At 48.1% G+C, this 22,538-nt stretch overlaps 1 protein-coding gene across 2 annotated transcripts in view; it reads left to right on the top strand.

Annotated features, from left to right (window-relative positions):
• Window positions 1-22,538, top strand: part of frmd5b (FERM domain containing 5b) — a gene marked incomplete at both ends in the record, with an annotated part of 118,886 nt that overhangs the window by 76,947 nt on the left and 19,401 nt on the right. Inside the window, 5 exons of one of the 2 annotated variants that reach the window (XM_083650979.1) lie at window positions 2,647-2,751; window positions 7,196-7,238; window positions 7,485-7,563; window positions 17,925-18,022; window positions 22,304-22,427. In XM_083650979.1, the coding sequence (XP_083507105.1) occupies window positions 2,647-2,751; window positions 7,196-7,238; window positions 7,485-7,563; window positions 17,925-18,022; window positions 22,304-22,427 (449 nt within the window). The remainder of the gene's footprint in view (window positions 1-2,646; window positions 2,752-7,195; window positions 7,239-7,484; window positions 7,564-17,924; window positions 18,023-22,303; window positions 22,428-22,538) is intronic. The other variant, XM_083650980.1, reaches the window with a different exon arrangement.

Below are 22,538 nucleotides of genomic sequence, written 5' to 3'. Positions count from 1 at the left end.
CTGGGGCCTAGTCAGCAGGCCTGTCCTGGTGAGCGGGCGTGTGTGCTGTGACAGTGACACACAGACACACTGACAGAGGAGAGTCCCAGTGCACCCTGGGAAAGGTCCTGCCAGCCTGACACAGCCGGACCTGATGATGGCTTTGGGTCGGGTCGTGCTGAATTTCTCATGTTATTTGCGCAATAATCCAATGTTAACCAGATTAAGATTAAGGCTGAATAAGAAATTGCCATAAACAGCATTTACCCGAATAAGGTCATAGACAGAGTAAGCATAATCGCATTAAAGGATAAGTTCACCCAAAAATGAAAATTCAATCATTATCTACTCACCCCATGCCGATGGAAGGGCGGGGTGAAGTTTTTTAGTCGACAAAACATAGCAGGGTGTGTTTTGGGGCTTTAGTTTGCTGTGCTGTCTGCTGGGGCATGGTGCTGTATTGGGATACATTCATCAGTCTCTCTATTTGGTTTTCTCTTTCCCTCTTCTTTTCCTCCCTTCCGCTCTCACATATCTATCTGCCTTTGTCTTTCTCTGACTGTGCATTTTTGTGTCATATTGTGTGAATGCAGGATCTGTCCTAAAGGACACAGAGTCTGGTCTTTTATAACGTGTCTCATATCTCTAAAAGAGGAAATTATACCTCCTCACAGAGTTGGAAGAATGGTTCAAACCCACTCCAATGTCACAACTGAAAGAGTGACGCTTTGACATTGGCAGCAGTGGCACCTAGCATGCAGGCAGCACAGCTCTCCCTTCTTCCACAACAGGAAGGCGACCCGGACCCAAAAGCAAGCTGGAGTAGTAAGAGCTGTGGGATTGAGCGGACTGGAACTATTCAAGCTGGAGTAGTAAGAGCTGTGGGATTGAGGGGACTGGAACTATTCAAGCTGGAGTAGTAAGAGCTGTGGGATTGAGGGGACTGGAACTATTCAAGCTGGAGTAGTAAGAGCTGTGGGATTGAGGGGACTGGAACTATTCAAGCTGGAGTAGTAAAAGCTGTGGGATTGAGGGGACTGGAACTATTCAAGCTGGAGTAGTAAGAGCTGTGGGATTGAGGGGACTGGAACTATTTTATATTATGTCAGCGACTCAGTTCAGAGGTAAATGTGACTTTCTATCTATGCAATATTAATTAAGCAAAGTTGCAATACTACTGGCTGATGTTGTATTTGTCACTGCAAGTTGCCGTATTCAGTTGCAGCCTTGTTGCTGTGTATCTTATTGCTGTAATTAGAATGAGTGTTATTTTCGATTATGACTTGTCATCAAGAAATTAAATAAGAAATAAAGAATCAATTGAAAATATTTTGTGTCTTTTTGAGGCAGATACAGCTTTCTGTTACGGCCAAGAATACAATACTGTATCTCTGAATTTGTTTTCAAGTATTTTAACTAATTGACAAATCAAGGCTATTTTTTAAGAATGTGAAGAGTATTCAGTTCAAATATTTGCCAGGGTCTGATTTCTGCACTACACCACTTGGGAAATGCCTCCATTCTTCTTCCCCCAGCTATTCTTCAGCCTACCTACCTTTACCTTTATATTACCTTCTGTCTACCTACCTTTATATTACCTTCTGTCTCACTACTTCTCCAAGTCTGTCTGCAGCTGAGATTTCTCAAAGCCTTTGCAGATGGTATGAATATTTGATAGCCCTCAGATATCTCCCCCGAGGGCTGGTGAAATATTAAAACACTTTCTCGTGTCCGTCAGTGAAGAATCAGCTTCTCATAGTGAGAAGCCCTGATAAATGGCCTTCCTGATGAACAGGAAAAAACGTTTTCATGTGACAATGTCCATATTTTTCCTCAAACTTCAAAACTCTCCTCTGTTTGGTCTCTGGGACATCACTCACTGCTTCACATGCAAAGAGTCGCACAGCATCTTTGTCTGAGTACAGATCTGAATGTGAGTCTGCACTGTTCATTCATTCATCCAGTGTGTCTGCAGATACAGTAGGAGGGGAGAGGGGGCAGTGGAGTCCTGTGAGGGGGCAGTGGAGAGGGGGCAGTGGAGAGTAGTCTCGCTGGCCAGCCTCCTCTCCCTTCCGTCCGAGGAGTCTGGCGCCGCAGGTCTCCATAACTGGGATAAACCCTCCCCTGCTCTACTCTGCTCTCCCATTGGAGCGACTGTTTCGGTGGCAGCCGGATGTCCGCCCCCGGCTTATTACAAACTCGTTATTGGCTCCGACCATGTCAATCAGAGCGGCTTCCGCTCCCTCCTCCCTGTGTGTCGCTGTAAATAGTGTCCTGCCGCCGCAGTAAAAACAACAACGCTAACTAGCTAGCAAGCTAACGGCAGAAACCTACACGCTAGCTCGTTGCTACGCGCTGAAAACGCCAAGTTGGATTGTTTGAAACTATTTTCCAAGGGCACTGCCGCTAAGCGCCGCCCATCGCAATCCCACTATGGAGACCTGTGGCGCCAGACTCCTCGGACGGAAGGGAGAGGAGGCTGGCTAGCGAGACTAGTGGAGAGTCGGCAGTGGAGTCCTGTGAAAGGGAAGTTGCTGTTATGTATAACACTTTCTTCTTTTCTTTGTCAGGTTTTTGCAGACCCCCCCTCCTTCACATACGTGAGTCTTTTTAATCCCATGAGAAGGAGTGAATTAAACCTTCTCTCACATTGTCTCTCTGCTCCAGCGGGATGCTAAGGGCCAGTACCTGTTTGACCTCATCTGCCACCACCTCAACCTGCTGGAGAAGGACTACTTTGGCATCAGATATGTTGACCCGGACAAGCAGAGGGTAAGTCTTATTCTGACATCAAGCCCAACAAAATCTCAGCTGAATAGAGAGCCAAAGTGAACGTCACTTCCGGCTTCAGCACTGTACCAGAGATTTTCATCCTCCATTTACTTTACCATAGACATTTTGTAAAATGCTTATAAAAATTGTTTTACTTGTTCAAACCAAACGATTCAGATATATTTAGAATCGGGAGAGACCATAGAACATTTAACTCGGACCAAAACGTTAAAAAAAAACATAGACAAATATTTTCTTTAAATCCACTTTTTTTTTTTTTTTCTTTTGGTCCGAGTGAAATGTCATGTGGTCTCTCCGGTTTCTAAATGTATCTGAACCATTTGGTTTGAACAAGTAAAACAGTTTTGTTTTTATAAGTATTTTACGAAATGTCTATGGGAAACTAAATGGCGAATGAAAATCTCTGGTACAGTGCTGAAGCAGGAAGTGACGTTCACTTTGGTTCTCTATTACTGTAGATTTGATCATGTCACTCTTTCACTCCATGAATCATAGTTTTGTTTCCCTCTGTCTTCTTCTATCCATCTTTTCTTTCTCATTTCCCTTCATTCTCTTGTGGTAAATGGTAAACCACATCAGCTCAGTGTCGCCCCCTCAGGATCAAAGAGCAACGGCTTCTTAGACTCACGATTTTGCACCATGGTTCAACAATCATCTTTCATACAAGAGGAGGAGATACAGTACCATCACTCGCCACAAGAGAGCAGAATTCAAAGCAGTCACAAGACGTGTTGCGTTTGCACAAGGGGCAAAACACAGCTAGCAGAAAAGACAGCTGTTGCTATCGCTATCGCTCTTTCCACACGTAATAACTGGAGTGAAGTTAGTTTTATATTGGATATTGGACATTTTGTTGCATATTTGTTTTTATATTTAATAACTTGTAAAGCAAACAGGAAACAGAAACATTTACAAAGTAACCACAATGTGCTTTTATTTGTTTGCGTTATTGAAGTCATTTAGCGACTTGTATTATGGTGATTCAGTTTTGTAACCTCAGGGCACAAATACACTGAATAATATCAAGAATGCATGGTACTGTATCAAAGATTTTTTTTTTTTTTTTTTTTTTTAATACAAGCATAACGATATGGCATATGGCAGCTGCTGTAGCTATTTCCATAAATGGATCTGTGAGAATCCATCATCTTCTTCACAGTGTCTTCACAGTGTGGTTTAAAAGAACATGAAACGGTTAAGCCAAGTTCCGACTAGACGATACGAGCCCCCGGCGACAGTTGTTGGAGCTCGCTGACACTTCCTTAAAAAAAGCCCCCCTTAGTCAGAGTCTGTGGGTCCATTATCTTGATGCCGGTGGATCTTCAGCACCTCTACACAGTCATTCAGGCTGCTGGAGTCTGTAGCTCAGCAGGCACAGTCACATATCACACACAGAGGCACAGCCAGATACTTCCCTCAGAGGATGTTAGGTGGACAAAAGCTCGGTCTTCCCCCATCTCAAGAGTTTCTCTGTTCTACTCATACATATTCATGACTGGTGGGTGGGCCTACAGGTCGATTACATGAATATCAATCAAAGATAGGGATGCACATTAAAAACACCCTGATCAAGGATTTAAGGGTCTGAATTAACAATCAGATATCAATGTGTGTTGGAGCCAAATCTTGACTCACACTGATGAACATATTGAAGTGCAAAATAAGAATATGAGTATGTGGGCTCAGGCTGAGGCTACATACTGTCTACTGAGCTGTCCAGTAGGGGTCCCCCAAGGGTCAATTTTGGGCCCAATTTTCTTTTCCCTGTACATTAATGATCTTCCAGATTTCTGTTTTGATGTAGATGTCCAGCTTTATGCTGACGACACAGTTATTTTCACAAGGGCTAAAAACCCAGTGGAGGCGGCACGTGTCCTATCTTCAGCTCTCTCTCATATTCAGGCATGGCTAACAAAATCTTGTCTCGTGCTGAATGCAAAAAAAACCGTTTGCATGTTCTTTTCTAAAAAAAACATTGCACCTTCGCGCTCCAATGTTTTCCTGGGGTCAGAGGAATTATCAGTAGTTAACGAGTTTAAATATTTAGGCGTGATGCTGGACTCCAATTTAACGTTCAGCAATCACATTAAAATGATCTCCAAAAAAATTAAATTCCACCTGTATAATTTTAGACAAATAAGGAGCTGTCTGTCCACAGACGCTGCGTTTTTATTTTTACACTCAATGATCCTTTCGCATCTGAACTATTGTATAACTAGCTGGTCGCTGACAGGAGTAACCATCCTCAAACCAGCCGAACTACTCTATAAAAAAGCCCTGAAAATACTAGATAAAAAACCCTTTTCTCATCACCACTGCCATATCATACGTAAATATGGCATGCTAAGTTTTGAGAACTTTAGAAATTTCACCTCTGCCTGTCTCATATACAAAGTTCTACATGGACTGGCGCCGCCTCCTCTTGCTGACTTTATCAAATATCGTGCGACCGCCAACTCGACCCGTGTCACCCGGGCCATTACGAACAAGGTCTGTGAGGTCCCCTTTAGAAAAACTTCCTTTAGTCAGAAGACCCTATCCTTTACGGGAAGCACCCTCTGGAATAATCTACCTCCCTCTATTAGAGAATGCCCTAGTCTCGCCACTTTCAAAGGCCAGTTGAAAGTATGGCTCAGATCAAAACAACAATGTGACCACACTTAACATCTGTCATGTTTCGCTGCATGCTCTATGTGTCTTATTCATTTTAGGTTTTACTAACCTTTTGTACTATTAATTTTTTGGTTCTATTAATTGTGTGTGTTTTAATCATTTTTTGTTCTTACTAATCTTCCGTATTATTAATCTTTTTTGTACTATTAATCTTTTTTCTCCTTCATGATTACATCAACCTGCCATGGGACTACAGGTGGAAACTAGCCCTTGGGCTATAACCTGACATGTTTACTGTACGGCTGTACTGTTCATTAACGTGTAATGTCCCATTCTTTAAATAAATGAATCTGAAAACATTATGAGTCTATGTAGGTGATGGAGTTTGGGCTTGTAGTTGTACAATCCTGTCACATTCTCATCTTGCATCCTCCTATTCCCATATTAGCCCGACTGAAATACATTTTGATTTATAAAGATCAGCACGTCCAAATGCTGCAGAGTACGCTCATTTGTATTGAGGGATTGTAGCCCTCTACTTCAGCTTTATGCTCATTTCTGGGGTTGTGATAACGCAATTCAAGAAGTGGTTTAAGTCGGTATGGTGAATTTATCCAAAATCTAAGATGATATCTATTCTCATATGATATCAATATAATATTGATATATTGCCCAGCCCTATTACGGTACAAATGATTCCAAGGCTTGAAGTGGTTCTCTGCTGTGTTTGTGGGTTCTTTGTGAACCATCTGTAGTCGTGAAGCCATCTGCTGTCTGACAACACATGGAAGTTGTGTGAGAACACAACTACGGTAATATTTTTTTTTTTTTTGTCATATCAAGTATGAGCACTTAATTTTTATTATGCATCCATTTTTAAGTACTTGGAGTACTTTCTTTAGAAATATTATTATATTTAAAAAATATAATATCTTTTTTAAATATACATGTATATCTCAAAGAAAGTTTGCACACAGCATGGACTTCCTAGATTACAGCTATTACCCAGAGTTTTGAAAATATAAACATGTGACAAACCACATTTGGTCGAGCTCCATTGCGCCACCATCAATGCCAACCTTGCAATAGCAAAAATAAATAAATAAATAAGTAAAAACATAATCTCTCCCACAAAGTTTCCTTGAATCACTACCAAATTGTACACACAGCATATCTCAGCTGCTTACATCATCTTTGTATCACAGCATGTTGGCCACCATGACACAGAGATGATGTTCACAGCAGTGTCAGACCACATTGGATTATGCTGAATACCACCAGCATCAATACAAATCGGCCTATCAGAGTGAGAGCTTTTCCATAATGATGAATGTAGACTGGCTGGGTGCGGGTGAGTCTAAATAAGCAGGAGTAGCCTTCTCTGTAGACTGGCTGGGTGCGGGTGAGTCTAAATAAGCAGGAGTAGCCTTCTCTGTAGACTGGCTGGGTGCGGGTGAGTCTAAATAAGCAGGAGTAGCCTTCTCTGTAGACTGGCTGGGTGCGGGTGAGTCTAAATAAGCAGGAGTAGCCTTCTCTGTAGACTGGCTGGGTGCGGGTGAGTCTAAATAAGCAGGAGTAGCCTTCTCTGTAGACTGGCTGGGTGCGGGTGAGTCTAAATAAGCAGGAGTAGCCTTCTCTGTAGACTGGCTGGGTGCGGGTGAGTCTAAATAAGCAGCAGTAGCCTTCCTATGCCTCCGAGCTACAGACTCCAGCTCATCACGCTCAGACTGTCAGTTTAGCAGCAGCTAAGGATTCAGCTCTGAAGGAACCGCTGCTATGATAAGTGTTTTTCTCTTTCTCTCCCTTTCAGCATTGGTTGGAGTTTACAAAGTCAATTGCCAAACAAATGAAATGTAAGTATTTCATTTAACATCCCTGATTCATCTTTGCCCATTATTTTATTGAACTGCATGGTTCTATCTACCCAGATCAATAAACTCTTGAAGAGGAGAGTTTTGTTATCTCTCGTGGTGCAGTAGACACATAGTACATAGTACACACACACACACACACACACACACACACACACGCAAACATATATAAACACACAAACCACCTCAACCACATGCAACCCTTAACCCTTTGTTTTCCTTCTCCAGCCCAGCCTCCATTCACCATGTGTTTGCGTGTCAAGTTTTACCCCCCTGACCCTGCTGCCCTGAAAGAAGAAATCACCAGGTACCATTTGGAGATGGCTGGGCAGGGCGGGGGCGGGGCTGGGGGCGGGGCGGGGCTGGGTTGGGGTTGGGGGTGGGGGTGGGTGCTGAGTTTGAGTCCGACAACCTTTGCGTGCCATCACCCTGTGTCTCTTCTATATATATATATATATATATATATAATAATATATAAGATATATTATCTTTAATAAACTAGAATTACCATAAACATATTCGAAAAATAAGGTGGTCTCACCCAGTAAGTATAACTATTTTATAAAATAATCCAACCTATTTTTACTCTCAATGCAGCTGTAATATTGAAGGGGCAGAAAAGGACACTTAAACTTCAATGTCACAACATGATCAAGACACTGACAGTGATTCCGTGTGCGCCGCGGGGGGATTTGAGTATTCCCTTTCTGATCAGCTGCAGCGTGAGGATGCTGCGCAGCACGGCTGGACTGTGTGCGTCAGTCCTGACAGTCAGGATGCTGCGCAGCACGGCTGGATTGTGTGCGTCAGTCCTGACAGTCAGGATGCTGCGCAGCACGGCTGGATTGTGTGCGTCAGTCCTGACAGTCAGGATGCTGCGCAGCATGGCTGGATTGTGTGAGTCAGTCCTGACAGTCAGGATGCTGCGCAGCACGGCTGGACTGTGTGAGTCAGTCCTGACAGTCAGGATGCTGCGCAGCACGGCTGGATTGTGTGAGTCAGTCCTGACAGTCAGGATGCTGTGCAGCACGGCTGGATTGTGTGAGTCAGTCCTGACAGTCAGGATGCTGCGCAGCACGGCTGGACTGTGTGAGTCAGTCCTGACAGTCAGGATGCTGCGCAGCACGGCTGGATTGTGTGAGTCAGTCCTGACAGTCAGGATGCTGCGCAGCACGGCTGGACTGTGTGTGTCAGTCCTGACAGTCAGGATGCTGCGCAGCATGGCTGGATTGTGTGAGTCAGTCCTGACAGTCAGGATGCTGCGCAGCACGGCTGGATTGTGTGAGTCAGTCCTGACAGTCAGGATGCTGCGCAGCACGGCTGGACTGTGTGTGTCAGTCCTGACAGTCAGGATGCTGCGCAGCATGGCTGGATTGTGTGAGTCAGTCCTGACAGTCAGGATGCTGCGCAGCACGGCTGGATTGTGTGAGTCAGTCCTGACAGTCAGGATGCTGTGCAGCACGGCTGGATTGTGTGAGTCCTGACAGTCAGGATGCTGCGCAGCACGGCTGGATTGTGTGAGTCAGTCCTGACAGTCAGGATGCTGCGCAGCACGGCTGGATTGTGTGAGTCAGTCCTGACAGCCAAACAAAGTGCTGTGAGGAGGAGAGCCAGAGACGCTACTGAGCACAGAGATCCTATAAATCACATCTCTCAGCCAGATCTCCTATACACGTCCCAGCTCTCCTTGACAGCACAGAGCCAAGGGACAGCTTCACCATCTGTTCTGACACTCACACACAAATACACACACGCACGCACACACACACACGCACACACACACACACACACACACACACACACACACACACACACGCACACACACACACACACACACACACACACACACTAGGATTGTTGTAGCTTTAAATCATGACATAAATATATATATTTAATTTATTGGCATTATTTTCTCAATGCATCTCCGACTAACGTAAAGACACACTAGGATTGTTGTAGCTTTAAATCATGACATAAATATATATTTTTAATTTATTGGCATTATTTTCTCAATGCATCTCCCACTAACGTAAAGTTGGGACCACTTTGTTTTATGCTGCACAAATGCAACGCACTAGCAAACGTTAGGGTTGTGCTACAACCCAGGTTTTACGAGTGAGAACGAGAGCTCTCACTAGTGCCTACTTCGCTGCGTACGCAGCATTATGGAAGACTGTCATTTTTGCTCCAAAAATTACTTTTACATTAAAACCTGACCACGCCCCTTTAGGTGACGTGGTGCCCCCCTGGGCTGACTGGGCCTCCCACCTCGCCCACGGCCAGTCACCCCAGGGGCCGCCACTCATTTCTTCCAGCCAGCTGAGATCCGACGCACCCAGAGACGCATCGACGCAGCAAGGCTGGGTAGTGAGAGCTCTCGTTCTCACTCGTAAAACCTGGGTTGTAGCACAACCCTAACGTTTTACTTCGTTTCGAACTCAAGCTCTCACTAGTGCCTCCATTCAACCGACCTTGCTGCCGGGAGCACCCCACAGGGCGACCCGAAAGGCACCGGTGAACCACGGCCATATGGCAACGTTTATGCCTAACCGTCTGACATATTAGAGTGGCAACGATACTACTTCCTTGCCACCGACAGCACCGCGTGCGCAAACTGCGAACCGGATACGTCGAGACTGTAGTACCTGACAAAAGTGTGATGAGAGGACCATGAGGCCGCGGCTCCACCGACACACCGCGCAACAACGCAGAGGATGTCGCAACACCTCGCGTAGAAAGCGCCTTGATACCCTCCTGGGGAACCTTGCCCACGGCAGAGTATGCCAACGTGATCGCCTCCACTAACCAGTGTGATAAGCGATCCTTGGAAAGGGGTCCGCCCTGGGCCCTTTGCCCAAAGCAAACCAACAGCTGATCTGTAATGCGTAAAGAACGCGTCCTGGCCACATAGGCCGAGAGCGCCCTTACGGGGCACAGCATGAGCAAACGTCTCTCCTCGCCCGTCTCTAACTGAACGGCGGGGGACAGAATGCCGATAAGTCTATGACCATAGACCTAAAGCTGACATTAATAATCTCAGGTTGGTACGCCGGGTTAGGTCGCAACGTAACCCTGCGCCTATCATTACCACACAGGCCTGCTGCACCGAGATGGCAATCAGGTCACCAACTCTCTTTCCTGACGACAAGGCCAGCAGCAGCGCGGTCTTTAAAGACAGAACCCTTAAATCGGCGGAGTCCAAGGGCTCAAACGGATGACCCGTTAGCCCGTCCAGTACCGTAACCAGGTCCGATTTGGGGGAAAAAAACGCACCGCGACGGCGGGCGCAGTTTACGCGCTCCCTTCATGAGGCGCAAGACCAAAGGGTACGCCCCCACGGGGCTCCCTTCAATCCCCCTATGGCAAGCAGAATCGCGGCTACGTACACCTTAAACGACTGCGGGGACTGACCCGCGTCAAGCAGGCTCTGAAGGAAACAGAGAACTGGTCGCACACTGCAGTTCACTGGATCCACGCCCTTACTTGCTGCATAGTGCATCCCACATTATCAGGCAAACCCTGGGCTATGCCAAACAGACTAAAACGAGCCGGAGGCGCTGTTCCCTCACCCTGTCCCACACCTGACGGATCAGGAGGGGTCGGGGGAAACGCATAGAGCCCCTCCCTTGGCCACGCGTGCGCTTTTAGCGCGTCATGACCTAACGGGGGCTGTCCTCCTGGATCGAGAACCACAGTGGGCAGTGTGTCGCGCGCCGCGATGCGAGAGATCGACGCAGGTGCGACCAACCCTGGCCCAAACCTGTTCCATCACCCGAGGGTGGAGGCACCACTCCGTATAACGGGGATTGCCTCGAGACAGCAGGCCGGTCGTAACTCCGCCGTCCCGGCAGATAGACCGCTGACACTGAAAGGAGACGGGGAAACACCCACAGGTGAATCCCCGCTATGGTTCAGCGCCCCCGACCGCACACCGCCCTGTTTGTTCAGGTGGGCGATCGCTGCCCTATTGTCCGAGCGAATCAGCACATGGTGCCCATGTGTGAGCCGCTGGAAGTGTTACCTCCGCAGGCCGGGGGGACTGCGGAGGCAACGTTCTCTTTCGAGTCTGGTCGCACGCGGACTTGTCCGGCAGTGCGGTCCCCAAGAGAGCTCCCAACCAACAATGGGCCCACGGCGCCATTGATGGTGGGCTTGTCCTGAGGCAGAGCCCGGCGAATCGCCTTCAGCTCTAGCACGTTTATGTGGCGAAGCTCCTGAGCCTCCCACCGGCCGTTCGCCGAAAAATGCCCGCAAATCGCACCCCCTCCCCAGAGGGAGGCGTCTGTGCGAATTACCATCCTGAGCGGGACAGGGCCCCACCGAGTACCTCTCGAGGGGTAACGGGGGTCCGCCCATATAGCCAGCGCCTGCCAGGCCTGACCTGTCAGAGGAACCCTGCGATGACGGTCCCCGGCCGAGTCCAGGCGAAGCCTGAGATTACCATATTTGGACCACGAGAGCATGTGTAGCCTCCCTAGCGGGAGCACATGCAGTGCTGAGGCCATCAGGCCCAACATTACTGTGCACTGATGCACTGACACCGAGGGCACAGACCTAACGTCCTTGGCTTGCTGTCCGAACCGTGCGCGCCTGTCGCTCTGGCGAAAGGCTCGCAGGAAGTATAGCTCGAGCCCCAGGAAGGTCGCCGCCTGCGCTGGGACGAGGCAACTCTTCTGCCAGTTCACCAAAAACCCTAAGGTTTGCCGGTGATCGGTCACCACCTTGGTATGTTCCGCGGCACAGACCCTCGAGTCGGCCGCTAAGAGAACGTCGTTGAGATATAGGAAGGCGCGGAGGGGAGCCACGGCTGCCTCCACGCACACCGTGAGGGTTCGCGGGCTCAAAGACATGCCGAATGGCAAGCCACAGAACTCGTAAGCCTTCCCCCGGAAAGGAGAACCTCAGGTATTTCCTGTGTCTCCTGACCATGTGGACATGGAAGACCGCACCTTCCAGATCCCTGGAAGTAAGAAATCCCCCTGTCTCAACTTGAACAGGCGGGGAAGAGAGCATTCGGGATGGGACTTCCTCAGCGTCTTGTTGAGACGCCGAAGGTCCGATTTTGGACGCATGGAGCCGTCCATGGCCTCCTCCTCCACGGCCAGATCGGGGGTCCCGTCGAACGTGGGTGGGCAAACTGTAGCGCGTGTCCCCTGTGGAGGGTGCGCCGTAATGGGGACGGGGGAACATAGATGCTCCCAGGCATCGAGCCTGTTGGACAAGATGGTCTCTTGTGGCCAACGGAGCGGAACCCGTTCCACCACTCGGATCATACTCTCTCCCTCAATGTCCCCAAAGGAGACAGTGCACGGTCATCAAAAGCAGAGAGCATATGAACTGAATCAAGTCTCTCTGCCCGCTTCGCGCTCAGAAGAGTATCACCGTCTCATCATCGTGGATAGCGAGAATGAACATTTTAGAAACACATTTCTCAAGTTAGAACTATAGAAATGATCCCTGAAATATAGTCATGAGCATATTGCTGGGCCCCGGGACCTTTCGATCCGGTGCCCTGATGGGGGGGCGGGACGTGAGAGGCTACGCCCCCCCGCCGCATGGACAGTTCCGTAGAAGCTGTGCATGCTGGGGGAGAACTTCTTACGCAAGCTCCGCCTACTGACGCGCTGTTGTATCGAAGTAACCCCCCCCCCCCCCTGCCGTGCGCCTTTCGCAGGCTGGGGGGACTGCGGAGGTAACGTTCTCTCTCGAGACGCACGTGGACTTGTCCGACAGTGCGGCCCCCAGGCGAGCTCCCGACCAGCAATGAGCTGTTGGCGCCATTGATGGTGGGCTGTCCTAGGAGCCTCTAGCCGAGGCCAGGCCGTAGCCATGGACCAAGGCGAGCCTTGATGCTGGGTATGAGACCCTGGGCGAGCTCCCGACCGAACTCAGGCCTTGGGCACCGAGGACGGTGGGTCTAAAGCTACAAGCCGCAGGCTGGAACTAAGCCCAGCCTTGGTGAGCCAACCGGTGGGCTTGACCTGGGCGCCGCCAACCGAGGCCAGGCCGTGGCCATGGACCAAGGTGCGCCGTACCCCCAGCCAGGCTCCCTGCACTTGCAGGGGGCACCCCAACAAGGGAGTGCGACCCATGGAGAGCTCCCAACCACCCCGGGCCTTGGGCACCAAGGGCGGTGGGCTTGTCCTTAGAGCTACAAGCCAAAGGCTGGCACTGAGCCCAGACCTTGGCGAGCTGTAAGCCCTGCTGGACACGTAGCGCCAGCAAGGAGCAGTATGTCTATTGTAGCGGAGGTATCTCGCGCCCAATGTACTTACTAGCACACAGATACTAACTACACGGGTGCACGCCAGCTATCTGCAAAATGCTATCGTTCTGTGCTAAACAGTACTAATATTGCTATCTGCACCTATGCAAGGCAGGCTAGCTTTAACACTTCTTTGAGAGCGGCCTTGGCCAGCTCTCAAGAGCTTAGCTGCGGACCAGACCGAGGGTTCAAGGCGCCTGTGCAGCGTGCTCGTGCCCAAGGCCGAACACGCACTTAACGTGCCGATTCATACTCGGCCAAGTAGTTTTACACACGGCCCATCCCCTCCCTGACCTTCCCTGCTCAGTAGCAAGAGGAAGCAGGAAGCTAACCACTAATAGCAAGCTCCCGCAGGGCGCACCCTATTAGCGGGAGTACCGCTTAAGCAAGCTAGCAAAAAGCACATGCTAAACAGTAAGCAACCCGGAGGCTAGCGAACGTGCGCGTGCAATGGTAACGTAAGCGGCAATAGCCCATCCCGAAGGGGGGGCACCAATACCCACAACCTGTTAACCCGAGAGAACAGACGTGGAAGCCACTAGCTAAGCTAGCATAAGCACTGAGAGACAAGCGTGCGCTAACACAAACCTGCGCACAGGCCGGTGCAGCGCGTCTCTACCCTGAGTAACACAGGGAAGCAAGCGTGGCCGCGAGCAATAGGCCAGCGGCCCGCGAAGCTAGTCAATCTCAGAAGAAACTCCTCAGAGGGAGTTGCAATCTAGTAGATGCTAATTGCACGAGGCAAGCAAACACTTAGCAGACAAGCAAGCTGGCTAAGATGGCGTAAGTACTGAGAGAAGCGGCCCACACAAGGTGCGGGGCGAGCTCACCTAGCTAGCGAATCGCCCAGCTAAAATCTCAGACGCCAGTAAAAGCTACACTACATTCATGTAGGTCCCAGCAACGCCTGTTCAAATTCATTGTGCCGGTCGTAATCGGCCAGCGTAGCCTCACAGCTAATACAGCACCTAGCTGTTCCCCCCTCTCTGTGTCTAACAGGAAAACGGGGTTAACGTGCAAGCTAAGCCTGCACCGTAAGAGCTGGAGTACTACACCTCGCTAGATACTGGCTGCACGGGGGCAAGCTAGCTAACTAGCTAATTCACTGAAGAGCATTACTACTCTCGCTTAAGGCGCGCCCTACAAGAGGTAGCTGGCGCGAATACTTAGCACACAGACACTAACTGCACGTGTGCAAGTTAGCTATCTGTGCTACAAGGTAGTCCAAGCTAGCTGCACTGAGCAAACTAGCTAACTATCTAACGCGCGTGCTCTAAAGCCGGCGTTCCTAAAGTACCTAGCAACAGAAGCAACCGCACGAATGCATCTAGCTATCTGTGACAACTGTGCTATTTAGCCTGTTGTTCTAGTGCTAACGGTACAAGCTATTCTGCATGTATGCAAACCTAGCTAGAGTTATGAGTGCAGACCTGAGTCATGCGCTCGAGCCTAACAACGTTAACCCAGCCGGGGAAACGTCAATACATGCACTGTACGGCGACAGTAATACATGCACAGCACTGCGCAGCGGCAGTATTATAAAACAACAGTTAGCAAGAAGATACTCTTAGCTTGGATGACTTGATCCGATGCCGCTGGTGAAGAGAACAGGAACGGGTCCCCGAATCCTGATTTATCTCGTCCACGCGAACCTCTCGAAGGTGGGCAAATGAACCGAAGCGAGTCTATTTGTCCAAGCTATGAAGAGCACTGACTTTAGAGCTAACTGCGGAGCTTAAGAAAACGACGTCCTCCTGCTGGCTGGAAGAAGCGAAGAGAGGCGGCCCCTGGGGTGACTGGCCGTGACGTAGTCACGGGGGCGAGGTGGGAGGCCCAGTCAGCCCAGGGGGGCACCACGTCACCTAAAGGGGCGTGGTCAGGTTTTAATGTAAAAGTAATTTTTGGAGCAAAAATGACAGTCTTCCATAATGCTGCGTACGCAGCGAAGTAGGCACTAGTGAGAGCTTGAGTTCGAAACGAAGTAAAACTCAGCAGCAATCTGAATTCAATCCATTCAGCTCAAAATAAGAAAGTATTTTTTTTATATACACACAGAAAGGAACACCTGCATAGGATAATATAGAAGGGCAGTTTATTCCCACATCCCTGCTAACGCTTCTATGACTTGATGCAGCAGTGCTTAATACTGCTGCAGTATTTATTGCTTTGCTGCTTGGAGAGAAGCCGAATGGCAGGCCGATGAAATGAACGCTGGGTGGGAGATTTGAGAGGGGAGCATTCTCTGGATGAGGCCAGAAGATTCATTGGTCCCGATGGACCTCAGCCCAACTCAGCAATCATATTATGAATCATAGTCACTTCTCAAAATGATTCTAGCTCAGGTTCAGCCTCAGGTTAGCCCACACAATCCATAACCCTTATGCCCAACGAGAAGCTTGTATGTCCAAAATGGCAACTTAGAAGTAACAACTTTGGGCTTTGCATTCCTACATTAATTTCTCAAATTCTGCCTGTTAATTAAACGGATATTAATTTATTACTTTATGAATGGAGTTTTAACGGGGTTTGAGAGGGTTCTAGAGTTAGGTTTACTCAGTATATAAAGGGTAATGTATAGAGTTAGGTTTACTCAGTATATAAAGGGTAATGTAGATCTCTTTGAGATGCAATGTTTCAGGCACACCACCAGGGGTGTTGAAGTACCTCCCACATCATCAATGAATAAGCAGATAGTGTAACTCAGTGGAAGATGTCTTAACAGCAAGGGATCAATCACAACTGTTTCACTCTTAACCGTCAACATGAAGCTGTGGATTCTATGGCCCAATCCCAATTATTTTCTTAACCCTCAATCTTAACCCTCAAGCTCAACCCTCAATCTTAGTAGCCCTCAAAACTAAGTGTTAAGGGCTATCTTGCGACTTTAAAATGGGACAGCCCTTAAGAATCCATTTGGTATCAAGAAACATCCACATTCAAGGGCTGCAACTGAAGGTTACTTTATTGAATCATCTGTTGATTCATTGATTCATCTGATTGATTTATAAAGTAAAGGTAAAGTCCCACTGATTGTCACACAATGTGTGAAATTTGTTCTCCGCATTTGACCCATCCCCTGGGGGAGCGGTGAGCAGCAGCGTGCGCCGCGCTCGGGAATCACATGGTGATTTAACCCCCCAATTCCAACCCTTTGATGCTGAGTGCCAAGCAGGGAGGCAAATGGGTCCCATTTTTATAGTCTTTGGTATGACTCGGCCGGGGATCGAACTCACGACCTCCCAGTCTCAGGGCGGACACTCAGACCACAAGGCCACTGAGCTGGTTGAATGCGATTAAATGCGATTGAGCAACATTATATGAACACACATTTTCATCTCTTATTAGAATCAAATGCATTTTAGCATTGCTGCCTTACTCCAGACCCAAATAAGATGTTGCGTTACAGAGCTATATTTGACATGTCAGTGCACGGGCCGAGCCAAGTATTGTAGGACACCTGTTATGGCCAAAGATCTGACTTCTGGGCAGCTCTGATGATGATCATAAACCGGATACTCCTCTGAAGTTGTCCACCATTTTCATGCCCTAAAGTAACTCGTAACTCGTGGCCGTAACTAGTCCATTTAAATGTCAGAAATTGTAATTGAGTTAGTAAATTTGAAAAAGTAATTAGTCGGATTACTACTTACTGCAAAAAGTGCGTAGCTTAGTTACCGTAACTAGTTACTATACTCCGAGTGGGGCCAGAGAGAGTAGTGTATTTGTTCTGCTGACACGAGGGGCCAACAGACCTTCATGTCTCCGTCCTTTCATTAGAGACACTGTTCAAGTGCAGCAGGTGAAGCCAGATCAGTGGGATGAAGGATGGAGGGAGAGAGGCAGGCTGGATGGATCAATGTGACTGACAGGTCCACAGGAGGCTTCTTCTGCAGCAGAACAAAGCCAGGAGCAGGACTCGGTGTCTGGGTGACTATCAGGAGGCAAGAGGTCCCAATTAAGAGAGGAGACACAGAGCACAGATGAGAAGAAGCCCGTCTGTCTGTGTTTGTTAGTTTTGCTCCTGCTCTAACTACATGTTGGTCTCTGGGGTCTCGAGACCAGCGGCAAGAACAGACACCCCCACACACACACACACACACACACACACACACACACCCCACACACACACACACACACACACACACACACACACACACACACACACACACACACACACACACACACACACACACACACACACACACACACACACACACACAATGCTTTCTGATCCACACCCCCTCTCTAGATAACTTCTAATCCATGCCTCCGTATCGCACGGCACAAAGGACGTCTTAAATTGTAAATATCCACTGTGTGTTGTCACCAAAAGGAAAACAGGCCCTTGAAGGTATCACTCCTCTCTCTATATGATAAGGATCTGAATGTGTGTTTGTCCACAGATATCTGGTGTTCCTGCAGATCAAGAGGGATCTGTACCACGGCCGGCTCCTGTGCAAGACGTCCGACGCTGCTCTGCTGGCTGCCTACATCCTGCAAGGTCAGCTGTGATTCTAGGGTGTTTCGCTGCTGTCGCTCAGAAGCTGTAGGACTTTCATGAGGTCTTTGTTGAACAGGTCTGACGTGCCTGTGGTGCTGTAGTTACCTCTACTGACCAGCTGGTGGCATGTGCGTTCTGCTGCTCCTTTCTGTGCGGTTTCACTTGAACATTGCCTATCTACTCCATAATATCACATCTCTCAACCATTCAAATAGCTTGTGTGAGTGTTTTCATAGCTATTAGAAGATTCATGCTTTCCTGACGAGGTCAATTCAGGCCATGAATATAGCTGCTTATAATGTTTATAATGTTTATAATGTTTATCATGTTTATAATACAATACTTACATCATGCTTACCTTGAATAGAGGTGGCCCTCTGCAGGCTTTTCACCAAGGCTTCGACCTTGGGTTGATAAACACTTGCCAGCTGTTATAGCAGCTGTGTTGTGTGTGTGTGTGTGTGTGTGTGTGTGTGTGTGTGTGTGTGTGTGTGTGTGTGTGTGTGTGTGTGTGTGTGTGTGTGTGTGTGTGTGTGTGTGTGTGTGTGTGTACCCGTGCGGGCGCGCGCAGTGCGCGCCCGTGTGTGTGTGTGTCAGACTAGTGCAGACTTATGCCCTTCACTCTTATAGGATACATCTGAATGTGTTGCTTTTATCTTGAATAACCCTATAGTCATTTTCATAACCCTGAGGTCCATAAAACCAATTTAGATATACAGTACCATTATCATTTTTAAAATGAGAAAAACAGACACTTTCTCTGTGAATTTTCCCCCGCCCCACAAAAGAAGAGTGTTTTTGGGAGATACTAGCTTTTCATCTGATTTGGCCACTTTTGGCTGTCAGCCTCATTGGCATGCAGGTAGAGTAGCAGAGCCACATTAAACAACACTTCCCCTGTCACACACTCTGCCAGCCTGCCTGCCTGCCTTCCCCTCTCAGCCACTCCCTGAATAATGATTGTGTGTCCCTGTGTGTGTCCCTGTGTGTGTCCCTGTGTGTGTCCCTGCCTACTGTCCCTGTGTGTCCCTGTGTGTCCCTGCCTGCCTACAGTAGCAGCAGAAAGAGTTCGGAGGCGTGTCTTCCAGGCTCTGCCATTTCTATACCTCCATTTTCAAACGCTCTCATGAAAGAGTCACTGAACAGAACTGGATCTGAGTTGATTTGACTCTTTCTTCACGACAGCGAAGCAGATGGTTCCACACTCATCTCATGCTGTTCTCATCGCAGCTACGCAGCTCTGCAGCTACGCAGCGATGCAGCTACGCAGGCTGCTGGGTTTAAATCCAAGTGATCCATGTGTTCATCCTCAGCACAGAAAATAAATGGTGCTGCTTTCAGGTGTACTTAGTTCTATTGTTGTGAAACAAATGAAAATACACTCGCACACTACAAGGACTCCTTTTGAAAAACTTTATTGCACCAAGTGCAAGTGGTAACGTTTCGAGCTAACTAGCTCTTCGTCAGTTCTATTGTTCCAATTAGATCTCACCAAAGGTGCATCTCCCACTCAGCATGCAGTCCTGGCTAAAGCTCAAGGATGCTGCTGACAGGCTTTCATTTGAACAGATGATTCAAGGTGTCTCCATTCAAGCTTGAAGCGTTTCACTTCAGGTAAGATGTGTCACTAGATTGGGAGCATCTCATACTGTATGGATGCTGTGGCGCTGGCAAGATCCTATTTTTTAATAGTCCAGACAAGCAACGCGTCGCCCCCTGGTGACTGCTTTTATATAAACACGACTGCTTTTATATAAACAGTAGGAATCGAGCGCGGCTCGCCAAGCTGGCCCTGCAGCTCGCATTCGCAGCTCGGCTGCTGTGTAGCCAATGAGACCAGCATCACATCATGTCAGATTTATGACATCACTGATGATGTCACAGTGGGATTTTTTATGACATCACAGTGGGACAATCACAGTGGGACAGAGAAACAAACAAACAGACAGAGCCCCAGCTCCAGGTTTATCTTTGTGCTTCTCTTGCTATAGTGGAAAGTCAGGCCATTAATTGTTCTCCTCTTCATGTCTTTCTGCTGAGGCAATGCCTTTAGACACACTGTGCTTCTTCACTTCTATTGTGTTTAGGGCAGCAGCACACAAATATCACATTGGCAACTTACCCATGGGACATGAATAGAATTCAAACACAACACCAGCTACTCACAACATCTGAAATGAAGATTGTTTATTATCAAAAAATAGGTTTCTTCGTTCTACTCGCCAATGGCTAATTGCATTTAAACGTTGTGATGTCTGCGTCACATTCCTGTTGAATGTTCATGGAATGTTGTGTTTCCTATTTCTGTGGATTTGCTCTTCTGCTCCCTGATGATCACATGCATGATGCAGCTGATGATCACATGCATGATGCAGCTGATGATCACATGCATGATGCAGCTGATGATCACATGCATGATGCAGCTGATGATCACATGCATGATGCAGCTGATGATCACATGCATGATGCAGCTGATGATCACATGCATGATGCAGCTGATGATCACATGCATGATGCAGCTGATGATCACATGCATGATGCAGCTGATGATCACATGCATGATGCAGCTGATGATCACATGCATGATGCAGCTGATTATCACATGCATGATGCAGCTGATGATCACATGCATGATGCAGCTGATGATCACATGCATGATGCAGCTGATGACATCTATGATGTTTAGAGAGCGCCCAATATGATGGCAACTGTTTGAGAGAGAGACACACAGAGACACAGAGAGAGAGAGACAGAGACACACAGAGACACAGAGAGAGAGAGAGAGAGAGACTGAGAGACAGAGAGAGAGAGAGAGAGACAGAGAGAGAGAGAGAGAGACACTGAGAGACAGAGAGAGAGACAGAGACACACAGAGACACAGAGAGAGAGAGAGAGACAGAGAGAGAGAGAGAGACAGAGAGAGAGAGAGAGAGAGAGACACTGAGAGACAGAGAGAGAGAGACATACTGTAGACACAGAGAGAGAGAGAGAGAGAGAGAGAGAGAGACACTGAGACACAAAGAGAGACAGAGAGAGAGAGAGAGACTGAGACACAGAGAGAGAGAGAGAGACACTGAGACACAGAGAGAGAGAGAGAGAGAGAGACAGAGAGAGAGAGAGAGACACACTGAGACACAGGGAGAGAGAGACAGAGACACAGAGACACAGAGAGAGAGAGAGAGACAGAGACACACATAGAGAGACACAGAGAGAGAGAGACAGAGACAGAGACACAGAGACACACATAGAGAGACACAGAGAGAGAGAGAGAGAGAGAGAGAGAGAGAGACACTGAGACACAGAGAGAGAGAGACAGAGACACAGAGAGAGACAGAGACACAGAGACACACAGAGAGAGACACAGAGAGAGAGAGAGAGAGAGGCTTGAGATATTCTTACAGCATGCTTGGACGCCCAGTCCAGCTGACGCAGCATCTGTCGTCAGGAGGGAGAGAGGAGAGGACCTGGAGTGACATGGGAGGGAGGTCATGTGATCTGGCTCTACACATTTGTATTTGATTGTATTTATACAGGGAAGGCCCTTGAGAGCCCTGTTACAGTGCATTTAGACAAACACATTGACAAACTAAATACTAAATACTAAATTGCAGTCATCATCACTGTAGAGCAGTGATGCTCAGTTCTTCTCATGATCAAGGAGCCTTATTTACAGTAGTACACATCAGGACCATAAACCCCCATTTGATGAGATCCTGTCCAGAATGCCATGACTGAACTGTAGATGACATTACATTACATTACATTACATTACATTACATTACAGTATTGTAGCTATTGGAGGTTGAGAGATAATGAAATAGTCATTGTTGTTCTACATTCTCGAATTATGTTCGCTTCTATGTCAACGAAAATAATGGGGAAGTTAAAGACTTCATCGATTTGCTGGGGACCTGCTAGAACCACCTCAAGGACTCTGTGATCCCCGGACCCCAGTCATGGCCGTATCGATGGGTCAAAACTGGATACCCGGGATGTCTGTTCCACTCAGCCTATTGAAACCCTGTAGCACCAGCTCGCCCTGCTGTGTCTGCATTCCTGCTCTTTTCAACATCTACTTCATTTTGGTGATATTGATTATTGCTCGAGCTTTTTGTGACCCAACAATTATGATTGCTGTCATTGCTGGCATTGATTAATATGGATATACAATATACATGAACACAGTGGATGGTTGGAATTGGTGGAGTGGGGCGCACACACATGTACCATGCATCACGTTGTTTGCCCTCTCCTCTCCTCTCCTCTCCTCCTGTTTCCCAGCTGAGATCGGTGACTACGACCCTGGGAAGCACCCGGAGGGCTACAGCTCCAAGTTCCACTTCTTCCCCAAGCACTCGGAGAGGCTGGAGCGGCGGATCGCTGACATCCACAAGACTGAGCTGATGTAAGCCCACACCTGTCTGTCCACGTCCCTGTGTCCTCCTCAGGTTCACCCCCACACCTGTCTGTCTACGTCCCTGTGTCCTCCTCAGGTTCACCCCCACACCTGTCTGTC

The sequence above is a fragment of the Poromitra crassiceps genome, assembly GCF_964638095.1.
Source record: "Poromitra crassiceps genome assembly, chromosome: 14".
Classification (NCBI taxonomy): domain Eukaryota; kingdom Metazoa; phylum Chordata; class Actinopteri; order Beryciformes; family Melamphaidae; genus Poromitra; species Poromitra crassiceps.
The sequence above is the reverse complement of the archived record's forward strand: the minus strand, read 5'-3'. Positions and strand labels throughout refer to the sequence as shown.